We start from the raw sequence: 17,696 nt of genomic DNA, 5'->3' as shown, positions 1-17,696 counted from the left end.
AATTGCCCCTATGTTCACTCTCGAAATTGATGACAGCTTCATTTTCATCTCATTTACACTTGGAACTTCTGTGTGGACTGGATCAACTCGGAACACTGCAGATCAAAACAATCATTTTGCTCTCATCCCTTCGGCAAGCCAATATTAAGCGTTTAAAGTCTTAACTCAGCAGTGTAAATGTCTGGATCATTTTGAGGGGGAATAATTCAACACAATGTAGAATAATTTCCATCAATCAGTGTCAGTGTCATGATTACCAAGCAAGTGAAGAAGTCCATGAGTTCCTGATGCCCCGTGCTGACACTGTTGAGCATTTTGAGATCGAACCACCGCATGCACTCTGTCGGGCTGGGCGGACGCTCGCCTGGACGCAAGTCTCCCATTTTGGCTTTGAGTTCCACCAGATGCTGTTCAATACTGAGGAACATGAGTAAATTGCATAACTGGAACAGCCAAGACAGTTACGACACACAGTAAATCCATCCATTATAGTCAAAAGACCACATTTTCTACGAAACGTTACCGATGAGCCAGATATGCATTTGATGCACGGTGCTTTTATAATGCCACTAAATCTTTCTAACGGTCAACTTGCCAACAAGTGCGGAGATTTACAGCTGGGGTATCTTGAATACAACGACTGGGAGATTCTGTCCGCAAGAGTGTACACACAGCGACCACTTCAAAGTAACACATGGACACCATCTTAAACATGCCATATGGGGACCAACACTCCGCATCACAGTTGGTCCTCACATGTTTTGTCTCTATCGTAAGAAGATAGAAGGCAGGTGTGAGTGCACGCAGTGATATATCAGTGTGAGCGTGCGTGTGCTCAGCAGCTGGTGTGGAGTGGCGCGGTGTTACAGATCAGCCGGTATCTGAGACACTCTTCTTGCCATGTCACGTCTCACCCTTTTTCCTTTGCAAGCGCGCACGCACACATGCACGTGCACACAATCTCACACATACACACTGTCTTAACATGCTTCGACATGACGGATTAAATGAAGTGACAGATTAGATGGTATGAATTCGTTATTTCAATGTAAATCAATGCATACTGGATTTAAATTTGATTAAAATACGTATGTTTGTGATATCCTGCATATTTAAACCTGACTGGCTTTCTGCTACTATTTATATGGATTTTATTGATAGAATACATGATGGTTTGCATCAGGCAGTGCATACTGTAGTCTGCAAATCATGAAGACATTTTCATAAAAGTTCAAATAGACATTTTTTGTCAAGCACAAAGAGCTGCGCTCTCATCAGGGAAACATCCAGTGGAACCTTTACAGTCCATAAAATTGAGAGTTGAGTGGGGTTTTTTTCGGGGGGTTTTAATGTACTACGCTGAGTATTACCAATGGTCGGTTGAGACTGAAAACATTTCCATTCCAGTAATTAATAAAGATTTACACGATGACAACAATCAAATCCTAGATAGAATACTCTTTCTGTTTTCAGTACCAAGAGGGGGAATTTTTCGACTAGTGTCCCGGAGCAGATTAGTTCCGGTGTTTTTGGGGGTGTTTTTTTTTTTGTTGTTGCATTTCCTTCTTTGTTTTTATATGCTGAATAATTAACACTAAAAGTCTAATAAATAAGGAGTATATGGTGATAATGTGATTCCCTAATATATAAATCCTTTTAATGTACCTTTGTGTATTCATGTGTGTGTCACTATGTGAATCACGGTACAGGCTCATTTCCCCATCAGACGGCTCATCCCCCAACTGTGGGTCTATAAACTGCCTCCTGCCTGCTTCCGGGGCCATTAACACATCCAGATGTCTTACAATGGCAACACATTAAATAAGTGTTCAATCTGATACACTTTCATTTCAGAGGGGAAAATCGCAAGGGGATAAAATGTTATACGCTGGTCCAAACGTCTGTGCTCGAGAATCAACACTGCCATTTTAACGAGCGCTTCCTCCCTCCCTATGCCACCTTTAAAACAGGCCTGATGATGTGTCTCATGTAAATACTTTTTTTTTTTTAACTATTCCGTTTATTTCCAGCCATGTTTCAGTTTGTCAAAGGGCATTTTTTTCGGAACATGAGCAAGCTGTGCTGCACGTGCAAATCCCCAGACTGGTTCGGTGATTTCGGTTTTATTATTTTTATTTGGGCTTAAAAAGAAATATATAAATAAATAACATTTTGCCATGTGAGGCGAAAATAAAACGAATGAACGGGATATTTTCCTGTCAGATGCCTTCTTCTACAAAGGCTTCACAACAGAATGATGATGTATGTTCATCGTTCAGGTTCTGGGCTCCACACCAGGGCTTCAAACAGACAGCAGGTTCGAAATGGGTTTCCATCTGTAGTGCACTTTTCAGTCACCCGCTGAAGTTCATCAAAAGCACAACATATAAATGAAGTCCAATTCCAGGACGGGTTTTACAACAGAACTAAGGTCATTTTTAAATGCCGGGCATCTAGCTTGGTGAAACAGGAAGACATTACATAATGAAATGAGTCACACAGACTTAAATTATATCCTATGAATAAAGACTTTGTCACTGTACAAGCTCCAGGCCGGTGAAAGTCAGACCTAAAATCTATTTGCTGCACCTTCAAGCTTTGGCCATACACACTCTTTTCTCTCAACTGGCTCTTTTTCCTTCTTAAAAACTTCACTTGCACCTTTCGATTACCCCTGCTTCCAGACTTGTGCTAAAAGTTATCTGGTCAATGCGGATGGCCTGTGTCAAGAAGTCCATCCAGCTCTCCACAATGTTGTGACCTTTGGCTTGCTGGTGTGAAAGCTACCTGCAGCCTAATCAACTTGGCAGGATTAGCTCTCATCCCGCAACTTCCCCTGGCAGTAGCTTAGACACTGGCACATAAAAGGAATGTGAGAAAGAAGAAGGGGAAATTGGGGAAGGGAGGATTTTCAAAGTAGCTGCAGTAAATAAAACCATTCAACTCTAGCGCGAAGGATGACAATAACACGTGATGGCATAGAAGTAGAAGCCGATTGTAACAAGAGAGCCCCAAAAGGAAAATTGATTCTTTTGGCCTCTTGACGAACACATCCGTCGCCTCTCTCGCACTCACGCTGCCCAAGAGCACCCTAATTGTTTTTCACATCGGCCTAGCTAGACAGTCACCCTCCCCCTGCCACCGTCCTTTAACCCCCCCACCCGCCCCATCCGCTCCACCCCAACCTTCAGCATCACTGCAATAGAAAGGAGGAGGTCTTTTATTAGATATGATGGCACATTTCACAGCTCCCCGACTTACAGAAACCCAATCCCACGATTAGTCAGCGCTTTGACATTATCTTAAGTTCCTTGTCAGAATTAATTTAGTGTGGGTGGGCTGCTGTGGGGGCTGTCTGTCGCACTCTGCTCCCCACTGCTTGCCTACAAGAGGTGGGAGGGGGTGGATGGAGTCAGTAGGGGCCGTAGGAAGATCTTTTTCAAATAAACGCAGATTGCGGTCACAGCCAAAAGAGCTAAATATCACCTTCCTCAAAGGGCCCCATTCTGTAATGGAAATAGGGAGCTGAGGTTGAATGAGCGCACTGAAAACGGATACAAGCCTGACCTGGCCCGGGCCCACTCAGTGCCCTCACCTCCCAGCGTTCACTTCCACCAGAGAACCGATAAGGCTGATCTGGTCCGTGAACACGCAGCGAAACCAAAATCTTCAGTTTGCGCACAATTGCAAATAGATTATCACAAGCACCTGATACTTCCCAACACATTCTTGCAATTTGAGAGTGGCAGGCGACCAGACAGGATCACCTGTCTTGGTCAGATTCTCCTCACCGGTGCGAAAACTTAATTCGCGATCCGTCCCTGGTGGGTCATGCAGAGCCACAAGCCACCCAAGGCTACCGTGTGCCACAGTCCCATCTGATGAAAACTAATGGATTACAGCATTTCAATTTGAGGGAACCGGTTCTGTTGTCAGCCTATCTTAATCTCCTTCAGTTAGGGAGATTTTGGATATTTGAGAACTCAGAGCGAGACCGTCACTCGTAATCAGGGGTTGGAGGCCTTCACATCGGCGGGCATGCATCGTTTCCGCTTTCTTTTAGATATCCTTTTTTCTCCTCCACTTCCGTAATTCATCCTAAATACTGATAAGTCGGTGGCAGTAGAGACGAGTGCGTATGGTTGCAGGGGCTATAGCCCACCCTAGTTGAAGCCAAAAAAAAATGTTTGCCAGGTTTTCATGTGAAAAAGTCCAGCCTGAAACAGGCAGGCCGTACACGACATTGCTACAACCTGACAGAGACGCTGACCAGCGGACCCCCATCGTGAGCGAAGGATTGCCTTATTTTTAGCCCCATTCTCCATTATCTACACGCTTTGTTCTCATAATGGTTCCCCCTCTCCCATCTGCAGGAACACAAAATAACCCTTTAATGCTTAGAAAGCAGAAAAATGGCTCGGCCTTCAGTAATAAGCCTTGAATTACCTACCCAAGGGTTTTCGTTTCAAGATGTGGAATCTTCAATTATGATGTTCCCATTTAGAAGGAGGAAGGAAAGAAAGAGGGAGGGAGGGTGAGAAAACGGGAGACAGAGAGAGTCCCAGACATTAACGCTGCCAGAGTGAGCCTTTGTTCACTTGCTACATTTAGCCTGTCCTTCATCATCTGCCCTCACGCCCACAACGCCTCAAACGATAAAAGACCTGAAATATAGATTTCTCTTTTTCTTCTCCCCATGTGTTGCTTTTTATCCATCCATTTGTACAATCACTGACAGATTTTTGTCTTTGCAGTCTGCAGCATTCAGTTCGAGCTTAATTGTTTAAAGTTTAAAAGTTGGAGGTCCAAAAGTTCTATGGTTTGTTTGTTTTCATTGCATGGGAGACACACATCAGTCTTTTTGTCCAATAACACGGTGCTGTTGGTGTGTGCCCTTTTTAAGTTCAATTTACTTTTCTTGGAAAGCATGCGATCCAGTGATTTTTGCTCTGCGTAATAGTGCCAACTGGACTTGGAATCTTCTGAAGAGGAACCATCTGTAGTCACATTCCCATGTGGCATGGAATAAACTAAAATGGAAGTCAGCGCAACCGTTAAGGCACGACGCTCTTAATGTGGAGAAGCACTAAATTATATAGTATATATGAACCAACCATCGTGAATTTGATTATTGAATTGAAATTTATTCAAGTGTATGTTTATGAGAGGGGTGTTTTGCTCAGGGTTTTATGCTGCCGCAATCATCCGTGAGTGAAATCGACAGTGATCACATGGTTTAGCCGCACATTTTTCAATTTTAGAGCTGATCGCTGACTTTAATAATCGATTAACCTGTCAATATTCTTTTTTTCTATTACTTGTTACTCAACATTACAGTACACTATCAGTATACTGCGTTTTAAACAAGTAGAAAAATGTCTTACACATTATCAGTGTATTCATTATCTTTTTTTTTCTGTGTGTGCTTTTCATTCAATACACCAAAATAATAAAAATAATTATCTTCCGCAAAGTTGATGATAACTGTACCTCCCTAGTGGATATAATTTATATTCACATCTAAAATGTTCTAATTGTGTATAGATGGAGTACAAAGTTGTGTAGTGGACAGTTTAGCTCATTTGTCTAGTGTAAATTTGTCAATGAATATGCCCGACAATACTAGCATGGGAGTGTCTGCGATTTGCGGGCTGATGCCAATTTCATGAAAATGAACACGCTCACGAGACGTGTGGTGATTGTGCCTTGACACTTTGACCACAGGTCTTGGATTTCTATCACACTCGATTTGGCTCTTACCAATCTGTCAACTTGACACCTCAGCTCCCAAAACAAATAATACACTAAAGCTACGGATGACAAATGCCTTCTCGTGGACGGAATTGTGAGCAGAAGCACAAGAAAGCCGCAGGGTATTAAATGTAAAGGGAAGCGATGTTGCCAGCGGGTGGACCGACACGCAAGAAAATGCGCATTTGAGTATTTCAACCCAACTTGTGAGCTAGCTTTGCTTGATCTTATGTACTGCTATACAGTTCCTGTATTGGATGTGTTGCGGACGGTGGAAATAATACCATTTTTAATGGCTGTTTAGATGTTCCCTTATATTGAACAATTCAATAGAATAGCGTCATTCTGTCAGTTCTAACCATTTGGGTGTTCAACAGCTGTGTATTTAGCTCCTAGAGAGATCTTTGCTGTCTTGTAACCATGAGATTATAATACATCCTAACCACGAAAGATGCGCTCTTCATGTTTTTGCCCTTCTAAAACTCCAGTTTATCATATGACTTGCTTACAAATCTTACAAGGACAAGTCATATAAATGATTTAGCACTGTAATCAGTCTAACACCTTTTGGCTTAACAGGCAGACAAAGAGACCGACTTCCCTGCCAAATATTCAGGTCTTTCATAAAGGTGAATAAGAGGAGCAGATGACAGTGTAATACCGGCAAAGATATTAGTGTTATGCTGTGTAAATGGCAGCAATTGAAAGCTGAACATGTTGCGGCGCTTCTTTGTAAATCACAGGTTATTTGTGAATTTAGCTGTCTAACTGATTTTGAGGGACTAAAAACCTGTCTACCCCATTGTGTGTTCATATCCAGAGACACGAAAATTTCAGATTGTTTAAATGGGCAAGAGAGATTTCCACTACAAGTTACATCCTTATTCCTACTAACTGTTATAAATTCTATTTACTACGTTATGACTCTATGTTTTTATAAAATACAATCTTATATTGTGTGATTTTTTCCTTATCAAAATATATATATATATATATATATATATATATATATATATATATATGGGGAGTTTTGGATGGAGCTAGAACGGATGAAGGGCACTTCCATTCATTTCAAATGGGAACTATGATTTGAGATATGAGTATTTTGAGTATGGACGTGGTCGCGAAATGAATTATACTCATACTAGCTGGCTCATACTAGCGGCTCATCAGCTAGTTCCTGCGGAAGGCTGGTAAGGTGGTGGTTCGCCGCCCTCCGTGCGGCTCATCAGCTAGTTCCTGCGGAAGGCTGGTAAGGTGGGCCTTCGGCCCACAAAAGTGTTGTTGCTTGGTTCAACTTTTTGTTCATCTTCATTGCTTATTGCGAAAATAAAGAGATGTTTAGCTCTACTAAATAACTAACAATTTTATTGCAATGCTTGTGGGTAGACAACATTTTTTCGCTAAGATGCCCGCGCGATCGTAGTGAGCCACTGCCTGAGTGGCACAGTGGCGGCGCGCAGTGGCGGCGCGCAGCGGCGCGGTGAAGTAGGTACGTTTTGAAAAGAGACAGACGGAAGGACAGACCGCGTGCGGGACGACGCGCAATATATATATAGATATAGATGTCATGGCAGCGCTGTGTGTTGAGCTGATGATGATGTTCAGAATTGTTGACATTTTGTAACTGACCTGTTGGCATTGAGTTTGAGTTTCTCTTCGGTGTCTTTGACGAGCTGCTCATAGTCTAGCTCGCTGGAGTGTGCAGGGACCACCAGCTCAACAAAGGCTTGGTCATCGGGAAAATCTTCTGGCCACTCCATGCTGCTCTTGCCAGAGAGAAAATAATTCATCAAAAAGATGACATGCTCCAGTGTACTGCACAAAACGTCATAACAGGCAGGTGCAAGGGGTGTCAGGATTAAATAAACTATGCAGATTGACGAGCTTTGGAGTGTGGTGTCATCGTGCCCGCCTGTCAACACTCAAGTAGTTGGCAATCATGTGACACGTCCACTGATAATTGTTTTATTAGGGCTTAGAAAATCAATTGCACCTGAAACAAATAGAAGGTAATCACTGACAAAGACAGTCTACCGCTTCTGCCGTGACAAGGTCATTTGCCCTCCTGATGACCCCTGATTAGCATGCATACATTCCCTCTAACCAATTCCACCTACTGACACTACAGCGAGTTAAAGCAGAGGAAAAACACAGCACCCAAAATAATGAGATGCTCTTCAGTTGAACCTTTAAATAAACAACCCATCTCCTTACGACTGTGCCAGAGCTGAGGGGCCGAGAGCCCCCTTATCCCTGTGGTGCTTAACGTTCCTGCTAAAAGCCAATCCCCCACCTGTGTAGCATCACTGGGTCTCGCATCAACGTTGTCATTAAGCAGAGTCAAGTGGAAGGTAATAGAGAGTGTCTGTGTCAATTTGGCTTTCTCACACTCCGCCTGCCGCTCGGTCCGTCGTCATGTGCTCTGATTTTAATAATCCCTGTCAAACGGCAAACAGCCCGCCATACTGTGCGCCGCTTTCTCACTGCTGCACACACTCGATGCCACTCTCCCTGACAAGGCAGACAGGAAGCTCAACATTCATTTAGCCTGCACAAAGGGAGGCCTGTCCAAGTGGACAAATATTATTTTCCCCCTCACTGACAGCACCACCAGTTAAGCTTGTCCTTTATTATTTTGCCTTCTCTTCTTCCCTCTGTCATCATCACGCACCGTCTCCACTTCCGCCTGAGAGGACGCCTGCAAGCAGCTATTGCTTAAGGGGAAGCTGTTCACCCTATGGATAAGGAAACTCAACACTATATTTATTGATAGAGCCTGAACCAGATAGTGAGTACCGGTATATGTGTGTCTGTGAGCAGCATACATTACAAGCACACCTGTTGACACACATGACACACTGCCATGCTTAGAATGTGTTTTTTTAGTGTAGCAACAGGACAAGATTTCCAAACAAGGGGCAGAGCTTGTCACTCTCTGGCCACGCTTCCTGGCCAGAAAAGCAGGAATTAACCTCAGCCAAAAATCTATGTTTAAAATTGTATTGGCGGCCCGGTAGTCCAGTGGTTAGCACATCGGCTTCACAGTGCAGAGGTACCGGGTTCGATTCCAGCTCCGGCCTCCCTGCGTGGAGTTTGCATGTTCTCCCCGGGCCTGCGTGGGTTTTCTCCGGGTGCTCCGGTTTCCTCCCACATTCCAAAAATATGCATGGCAGGCTGCTTGAACACTCTAAATTGTCCCTTGGTGTGAGTTTGGGCGTGAATGGTTGTTCGTTTCTGTGTGCCCTGCGATTGGCTGGCAACCGATTCAGGGTGTCCCCCGCCTACTGCCCGAAGACAGCTGGGATAGGCTCCAGCACCCCCCGCGACCCTAGTGAGGATCAAGCGGCTCGGAAGATGAATGAATGAATGAATGAAAATTGTATTGTGAAAGATGAAGAGATTTTTGTGTCAATGTGTTTTTTTTTAGAAACGATTTGAATAAATGATTTGTTGATCACAGTATGCATACTGACGTTAGCCGTCAGTGGTAGCAAATTAGTGTAGCAAAATGTGATTGTCTCTAAGAAACCTAGTCCATAAACACCTTCCGGTTCAAGTGAAACAATTGTTCTCAAGATATCCCCTCAAAAATTTTATTTTATGTGCTAGGCAAGCATCTTCGCTGCCTTTTTGCAGGGTAGCACAATAATAAGCTTCTGTTAATAAAAATACACTATTTAACTATTTTTAATTTCACCTTTATTTAACCAGGAAAATCCCATTGTTATCCGCAGATCTCTTTTCAAGGGAGGCCTGGCCAAGAGGCAATACCACAACTCAAGAAATTGACTACAAAGTTACAATAAAGCACAAACAATAAGATCAATAAACAATTTCAAATAATGTTGAGTCAAAAAAAGAGACATTTAGAAACAGATCACATTCACCGACTTATAGGTAAACATGCAGTCTGTTGAGCTCCAATACAAAAAAACTAACTAATAATATTACTACAGTATGCACGAGTACCAAATGAAGTGCCTTGAAAGTGAAGACAGCACAAATGGTCTTATTAGTACAGCACTTTAAAACATGCAGCTGTCTGTCTTGGTGTCATTAGCTCTTTACAAAGCAGATGTTGAAGGCACCCTAGTGTGCTTCCCAGTGCTGCAATTGGGACTGATGGAGCAGACACTTGCCTGCTTGACACATCAACTCAACAGCTATTAGAGAATGAGTGTGCATGTCTTGTATACACACACATACACACACACACACACACACACAAAATATGATCACTCTTTCCTGTTCCGCAACCAGGCTAACGCAGAGGCCCATTTGAAGGAATGAGTCTGTACTAAAATATTTAGCAGCGCATCCCCCAGGCCGCCACTTTAAAGCCACTTAGAGCATGTCGAGCCAATGTCAACATTGGTTTAAAAAGTGTACCTAGCAGAACAATAAGGCAACACCATGAATTAAACAGGTGTATATTTGGAAACAATAATACTGCATTGGTTTTATATTATTCTTGCGTCTAGAGGTGTATAGTTTCACGGTCACTGTTTCAACGGGGCAGGACATCCAAAAAAGCCCTTCTATTGACTTTACAGCATCAGAGGTGAGTGACATTTGTCGCAGCTAAGAATAGCACTGTGTGTGAAACTCTTAAAGAAAGATAATCCTCAATCAACTGTATTAAGCAACACTACAGCAGAAGCCATTTGGAAACACAGTCATGTATTTCATGGTATGTGGTTTATTGTGTGAAATTGGCATGATGCAATATATATGCACTGACAGGCATACTTCTTTGACAGGGCAGGAAAACATTTGAACACAAAATCTTAAAAATAAATAAGAAAAAATTAGAAAAAAAACTGTGAATGGTGCCAAGCTGCAAGTATTCACGAACCATGTTTATAATGTCAGCCCAATAAAATTTCTTGTATTCATTTCAATTTATTTATGTATTTTAAATTAATCAAGCGGCCACTCAGATTATTATCTGGGCTGTCAATTGCCCATCTCTGTTTTAAAGTAACAGTAAAATAAGCCGCTGGGCAATTTTTGATTAATTCACGTAAATGTATACAGGTAATGAGTAATAATAAGTAAAATCGTCAGATTACATCAAATAACATTGTGAACATAACAATTGGTGTCAGTATTTCTCAACACGTCTGGCTAAGATATTTTTTTTATTCGGTTTGGCACATCACATACTATCTAATACATTTTGACTAATGGTTAGCAATACACCCGAGGTGGAGTGACCTTGGTTTGAAAAGTTGGAACGCTCCTGGGAATATTTACAGACACCGCTTTCGATAACTAATTATGTTACAGTAATTCTTACCTTCCATATGAGAACCTCCTTTTAGGATCTCCTCTCGATGAAATACGAAACCCGACGGCGACACGCAAACTTCATCTCCAAACAATTTAGCACAAGCAGATTTGTGAAATTGTGAAAATTATCGAATTCTACTTGAAAATAAATAAAGCTGACACCGTTACGCGATTGTGCTTTAAAGAATTCCGATAAATATTTCCGTTTCAACCACGGCCGCTAATCGTAGATTTAAAAAAAACGATCATGTATTGTTTCCAAAATGCATTACAAATGTATCAGGAGATAAATGATCCTTGTTAATCAACGAATATTGTGTTCTCTCTCGTCGTTGTTATTTCAGACATTTTAGGCGTCCATGACAACAACCCGGAAATGCTTAGCAAAAAACTTCCGTTTAACGGAGCCGCTCATTTTGGGATTGAATGGGGGATAACAGCTTCAAAACGACCGTAAAAGGGGTATTTTAAGTTATTGAAACGAAGGAATGATATTTATTATTTTTATTAGACAATAATATACTTTTCAATCAAACTACACTGACACCGCTTCTGCGAAACAACGGTAATATATATTGTCTTTGGAGACAATGCCCTACGAATCTTTGCGTAGTGAATCTATCCGGACACACCAATGACATGAGAGGAGCCAAACTCGAGTATGATTTAACGCGGTTCTTGTTTTTCAGCGGTTGTCACACTTTAAATTTACTCGCCAAGAGACAGCAGGATACGGAAAGGTGACTGTTTCAATGTCAGAGTTAACGCAGGTCGGGTGTGAGCGCGTATGAAGAAACTGAGAAATTGGCGGGAAATGGCAGTTAACAGTGACGAATGACGGCAAATCAATATTGCGTTTATGAGTATTGAAACGACATCGAGCCGATTTGTGCAGTGACAGTGTTTTTCCGTCTATTCAAAACACTTTTACATGCACTTAAAGTGAGCCACGTTATTTCACAAAGGTCATATATATATATATATATATATATATATACATACATACATACATACATACATACATACATACACACACACACACACACACACACACACACATAAATAAAAGACATACACATATGTATGTGTATGTCTTTGGGAGTGAATGAGCTAATCCCCCACCCCCAAGAAATTAGTTTGCCATATTAAGCCGTGGTGAAGGGTGTCATGAAGTCAAACTTCTATATGAACGCTGTTGTATTTATCGAGGAAAATGCTTGCTAATAATGACTGATGATGATGTGTTGTTTTCTCAGTTGGGGATGGAGAGGTGCATTCCCGTGTTCCAAATTTCTGGGATCAAAAATCGTGACAAGAAGAGAGCATTGCTCCGGGGAATTCATCAATTGGGTGGGAAATATGTTGGGACTTCTGTAAGTAGCTAGAAACATATACAAGTCTTTGCAAATCAAGTTGGAGATTAATCTTTTTTTTTCAGGTTTACCAAAATGCTGGTACCCATTTAATAATCCCTCAAGTTTTGGCCAGTGAGAAATTTCTGGCTTTTTGTGCCGCAGGTTAGTCATAGTGAAAGTGAAACATACATTACATGATTGTTTATACCAAAGAAAAAAGAAAAGCTACGGAGTTAATTATTGTGGCCAGGAAACCAAATAACATGTTTCATCCACTTAATCACATTTGCTCTGTTTCTCTTTCTCTCTTACCAGGAAAGTGGGTTGTCACTCCAAACTATGTTTTGGACAGTGTTAGGAATCGTTCCTGGCTCCCAGAGGGGCCCTATGAGGTGGCCGTTCCCACAGATCCCATGTCTGCCTTCTATCCCGTTAGACAATGGAGGGAGAAGGTGACGAGTGGTGCAATAACAGGGGCCTTCCAAGGCTGGATGGTTCTTCTCATGATCCAAGATTCATCCCGTTCAGTCATGTTCAAACGGTTGGTTGGATGATATGCAAATACTATTTTAAAACATTGGAATGAATGAATATAAGCCACTCATAAAGTTTCATTTTGAATTAATTTACCAGGTTGTTGGAAGCTGGTAGCGCCACAGTATACAGCTATCCTCCTCCCTTTCACGCCTCCATCACTCACGTCATAGCCAAGCCCTTCACACCGGAAGCAATTACCTACAATTCTCCTTGTTTCCCTGTAAGCCACATCGTCCAGTACCTTTTTGAGGTAAGTCACATAAAATCAATAAAAGTTGCATTTTATAGTCCTGTCGCAACTACATTCTCTCAAAAATGTAATTTTATGTTGAATTTAAATATATTTGAGTTAATAGTTTTTCTGCCTCCCTCAAAAATACGCATGCATGGTGCATATTACTGTTTCAGTTTCACTTGCTCTTTTATTGTATTTGATGATAGATTTGCTGTTATTTTTGGCTAACTAGTTCCACTCCAGCCATATATCCATTCTCTCAGCCGCTTATCCTCACAAGGGTCGTAGGTGTGCTGGAGCCTATCCCATCTCTCTTCAGGCAGTAGGCGGGATGCACCCTGAACTGGTTGCTAGCCAATTGTAGCTAATTCTACTTGTAGCATCTTCAGGTTGTATGTCATAGAGCAATGTTTCATAAAGCTTTCGAGTGTCTCTTTGAAGTGTTGCAGTGTTTATGAATGGCTGCAGACACCTTCTGCTTTGAATAAGGTATTTCGACCAACCTTAGCCGAATTCTCAAAAGCAGCAAAAGTAGGGCTGGGTGATTATTAATTACTAATCCTAATTTGAAAATCATGAAAGATGTGGGATGTAAAAAAAATCTAATTTCTGTGATGGCGCAAAATTAGGTGCAAATCCCGAGTAAGATTAGTTGGTCCTGGCAATCATTCATTCATTCATTCAGTCATTCATTCATTTAATCATTCTTTTAATCATTCATTCATTGAGTGGATTTACTTGTGATTTTCCCATATCACATACTGTACAATCGATCAAAATAAAATGTGATGATTTGAAAGGTTGTTTTTTTTTACGTTGTCAGAGCAATTTTCTTCACATGAAGTTCAACATTACGGATGTTAATGATGACTTAACGGAGCCCAGTGTTGTTGATGTTGACTTTTCTCAACTGGAGGCAGACCTCAGGGAGCACGCCATCAAACAGGAGGTGCGCACGCTCAAGAGAAGCACGGTTTTATTGCATATGGCCTTTCACCAAGCACAATACAGCTAATGCTTATTTTATGATCTATTCTTTAGAGCCACCCAAGACTGCTCTTCCTTGAATTTCTTGATAACCACGCCCCCCATCAGCCTCTGTCACAGGTAGACATTCCCACTTGTTGTCATTCGACGTCTATGGTACTGTACAGCTCCAAAATTACCATGTGCTTCATTAAGAAGATCAGGTCATTCAATTTCATTCATGTCATACGTTTCATTGGAAAGGCGACATGGAGAGCAAAGGGCGAGTTGTCCTCAGGTCACCAGTTTAACCACTGATCTTGGTGTTTTGATTGGCATACCTATTAACGATTCTGTCCTGTCTGTATCTGTCCCAAGCAGATCGCTATCACATTGCTATTATTAGCGCTTGCGTATTTCCATTCCCTACCCTCGGAGTCCGTACGCTATTTGGCAAGAACTGACAATTAGGGATGACCCCCAAGAACTTAAGATGGCCGAACACATCCAATTTCCATGACGCTTCCGCCCACAACTTTCCCACTTTCCTTCACTGTTTGAACCACTTTTCCTATTCTTCTTTTACATAGGACTTTCATTTTATCGCCATTCTTTTATTCTTTCAGGCAACTGAAACTGACTTCAGCAACATTAGCACCATGATAGAGTGCGGCCTCTTCATTGAAGCGTTGGACACAATTCGAAGTACATTGTTCCCGGGGATTCTGCCACCAGCACAATACCTGGTTTCTCTGATTGATTACGCACAGCAGGTAGGACTAGAACTACCGGACCGTGTCCATTCTCAGCCGCTGCATTAGCCTCAGGGTAGAAAACACTGCATAACCTGTTACAGAACTCCTTAAGTGTCTATTTACAGTGCATGGTTCAAATGACACAATACTGATATTTTTTAATGCTTTTTTTTTCCTTCATTAATATCCGATAATGACATTGTCAACATGTACATATTACATGTTTATTACTATGCTCATTTAATGTTTGTCAGCGTGTTTTTGACTAACTTTTTGGGTTTAAATAATATTTTTTCCAATGGATTATTGCTATGGTGGGGGTCGATCCTAGCGTAAACATACAAGTTGTTTAAAAAGATAAATTGCTCCATCTTCAAACCTTCGGACGGCTGATCGACCCCAAAATCCCTGATCGTATAAAGTCTATTGTTTACTGCTGTCTTGTCATAGACCGTTGACGCATGGGGTAACTTCCATGTACATACATGCAATTTGGGTAACTCCTTGTGTGGATTGTTTAATGTGTAGCGTACACGGCCATAAAGGATATATGTAATTTGACATGAATATATAAATGGGGATATTGGCATTAAGTTGGAGTTGACCACTTGGAACTGCATTGTAAAACCAGCCAAAAAGTCTTCATTGGAAATAATAAAACTGGACCAGAGTCAATATTGTTGTTACTCAAAGTAACATCGACACCTCTTATTTATTTATTTTTCTTGTTTTACCCTCCATCTCAGGGTAGCGCCACAACTATCTTCTTAAATAGCTTCCGACAAATCATGCACAGGTTGCTCATTACCAACCCTCCTTGGATGTCTCCCACCTTCAAGGAGTATTACGGTTGCGTGTTGCAGTGCCCTCGCTGCAAGATGGGCATGTGGCCTTTTCTAGAGACAGCCATAAGGTACACTTTCAATTTTATGAGTGATATTCCATCTCCAAATCCCCCCCCCCGATCATGTGAAAACCACGCATTTAAGCAAGACTTTTTTAAAAACTGAAAATGAATATCTCCCCTGCTTTCACCTGGAATGCCCTCAATTTTCTTCTCAGTTCCGTATTTTTATATTGCCCTATGATTACCAGGCCAGTCTAGTGTGGGATAGACCCTAGGCCCTACCTTGACGTGAACCCTAAATAGGATAGTACTGGTGGTGGCTTAGAAAATGGATGTTGTACCAATGTTCTTTAAAATATCCCAAATGCTACAGTGTTGCTTCCCGTTTGTGTCTGTCCCTATAGTTACTGCCTGTCAAGTGAGGCCACTTGTCACCAGCTCCCTGGGCCGGCACTGCCAACGCTCTTACACTTCCACAGTGATGTGGTGGCATTTTTTCTCAAGCTCTTCCAAGGGGAACTGCACTCCATCAACATGGGGTACAGACCTAGCATGCCCTATGAAACCTGGGAGATGTGAAAGATCTCGTACAGGGTTTAACTGTACCGAGAAAGGAGTTTCAGAAAATGTATAATCCGTAAAGTCGCATCATTGTAAAATAAGTCTATTTATGCAATTGTCAATTTAGTCCCCGTTTTGTCTTGAAAAAGTAATAATTAAGGTGAACTCACATTTCCCTTAGAGATTTCAGGCAGCTTCCAGAACCAGGAGACTATCAGGGATCCATATCAGGTTCGTTGCTCTATGGAACCTTCTGGACTGTGTGGGAACGTTCAACTCTTTTGTCTCACGCCGTAAAAAAGCTTGTCCAGCTCACGACGCAGGCCGCCTCTGAGGTAAATATTCTAGAATATGGGTCACATTGGTGGTGATCTGACCTGACCTTTTCCTGCTCTTTTGAGTTTGCCAAGCTAAGCTGTGGTTCCTCTTCCCACAGGACCACACTGACGGCGACAAGAAGTACACAACGCATCTACTCACCATCCTACTGGACCTTCTTTCGGTGTTGGTGGAGTTTTGGTGTACACAGCACTTCAAACTAAACCAGAAGCTTGTAGAAAATGGACTGAAAGACCTAGCAGAGCACTTTGCCATCACAAGCCAATGTAAGGACTGAATGCAGACACAATAGCTATTTAATCAGTTTACTATAAAAGTAAAATTGAATAAAAATATATATTTTTATTTGTTTTAATGTGGAAAAATTGATGTGCATCCAGTTATGTTGTATGTGGGCAATGGAAATACAGGTATATCCGTGGTGGTCTGTCCCATAGATCTGTCTCCAGAAGTCTTAACTGAGATGGTTGCCAGAATTTCATCAACCAGGCTTAAACTGGTATTGGTGGATGCAATATTCAGGAATATCTGCTGCAAAAATGGAATAAGAATGGATGGTGGACCTCTCTCTCTCAAGAAAATGGTATGTCCTTCTTTGGATTTTTTTTTTTTTTTTTTGTATTCCTTCCCATCCTACTTTCCTCCAACATGGGTGGTCTACCTGTATGGCAGGCGCTGTCCTATCTGCCTGCGCTGGGGCTCTTAGCTCAGTGTCACAGCTGGACACAGAGCACTACCAACAACTGCGTGAGCCTGAACACCAACAGCGGGTAAGTTACAGGACCTGTCTGCATCACTTTCAATCTCATTGGGAACACGCTTTCTGGAAAACATCAATCAGAAGAACACTGGATCAACAGTGGACTGCAGATATTAACTTTGAATGATCGTCTTTGTAGGGTCCAGTGATAAATTTTGCTTCCCTTGCTTATCTCCCCTAAGCGTTGGACAATAGCCAACCAACTGATTTCTCTTCATCTATTTTTTTTCTTTTTTTTTAATGCTCATTAGCCTTACTTTCACTTACGATGTCTGTATGTTAATGCCTCCGAAAT

General features: G+C 41.7%; 2 protein-coding genes across 10 annotated transcripts in view; one reads left to right on the top strand and one right to left on the bottom strand.

Moving 5' to 3' along the window:
* Positions 1-11,414, bottom strand: part of kiaa0825 (KIAA0825 ortholog) — a 106,695-nt gene extending 95,281 nt beyond the window's left edge. For 3 of the 5 annotated variants that reach the window (XR_007962636.1, XM_052067371.1, XM_052067373.1), the window contains exons 1-3: positions 11,054-11,414; positions 7,384-7,515; positions 258-417 (exon numbers count right to left, since the gene is read on the bottom strand). Coding sequence is in view for 4 of the 5 variants with exons in the window: in XM_052067371.1 (XP_051923331.1) it covers positions 258-417; positions 7,384-7,514 (291 nt within the window). In the remaining variant the exon portion in view is untranslated. Of the gene's footprint in view, positions 1-257; positions 418-7,383; positions 7,521-11,053 lie in introns of those variants that run through there. The other 2 variants (XM_052067372.1, XM_052067375.1) reach the window with 2 other exon arrangements.
* A 54-nt stretch (positions 11,415-11,468) lies between these two features.
* Positions 11,469-17,696, top strand: part of slf1 (SMC5-SMC6 complex localization factor 1) — a 31,644-nt gene continuing 25,416 nt past the window's right edge. For 2 of the 5 annotated variants that reach the window (XM_052067388.1, XM_052067389.1), the window contains exons 1-14: positions 11,469-11,816; positions 12,303-12,419; positions 12,485-12,563; positions 12,717-12,942; positions 13,035-13,188; positions 13,997-14,122; positions 14,215-14,280; positions 14,766-14,912; positions 15,641-15,807; positions 16,146-16,280; positions 16,484-16,637; positions 16,739-16,907; positions 17,079-17,224; positions 17,314-17,411. In XM_052067388.1, the coding sequence (XP_051923348.1) occupies positions 11,799-11,816; positions 12,303-12,419; positions 12,485-12,563; positions 12,717-12,942; positions 13,035-13,188; positions 13,997-14,122; positions 14,215-14,280; positions 14,766-14,912; positions 15,641-15,807; positions 16,146-16,280; positions 16,484-16,637; positions 16,739-16,907; positions 17,079-17,224; positions 17,314-17,411 (1,802 nt within the window). In that variant the 5' untranslated portion in view covers positions 11,469-11,798. Of the gene's footprint in view, positions 11,817-12,302; positions 12,420-12,484; positions 12,564-12,716; positions 12,943-13,034; positions 13,189-13,996; positions 14,123-14,214; positions 14,281-14,765; positions 14,913-15,640; positions 15,808-16,145; positions 16,281-16,483; positions 16,638-16,738; positions 16,908-17,078; positions 17,225-17,313; positions 17,412-17,696 lie in introns of those variants that run through there. The other 3 variants (XM_052067391.1, XM_052067390.1, XM_052067392.1) reach the window with 3 other exon arrangements.

Source organism: Hippocampus zosterae, chromosome 6, assembly GCF_025434085.1.
Source record: "Hippocampus zosterae strain Florida chromosome 6, ASM2543408v3, whole genome shotgun sequence".
Classification (NCBI taxonomy): domain Eukaryota; kingdom Metazoa; phylum Chordata; class Actinopteri; order Syngnathiformes; family Syngnathidae; genus Hippocampus; species Hippocampus zosterae.
The sequence above is the reverse complement of the archived record's forward strand: the minus strand, read 5'-3'. Positions and strand labels throughout refer to the sequence as shown.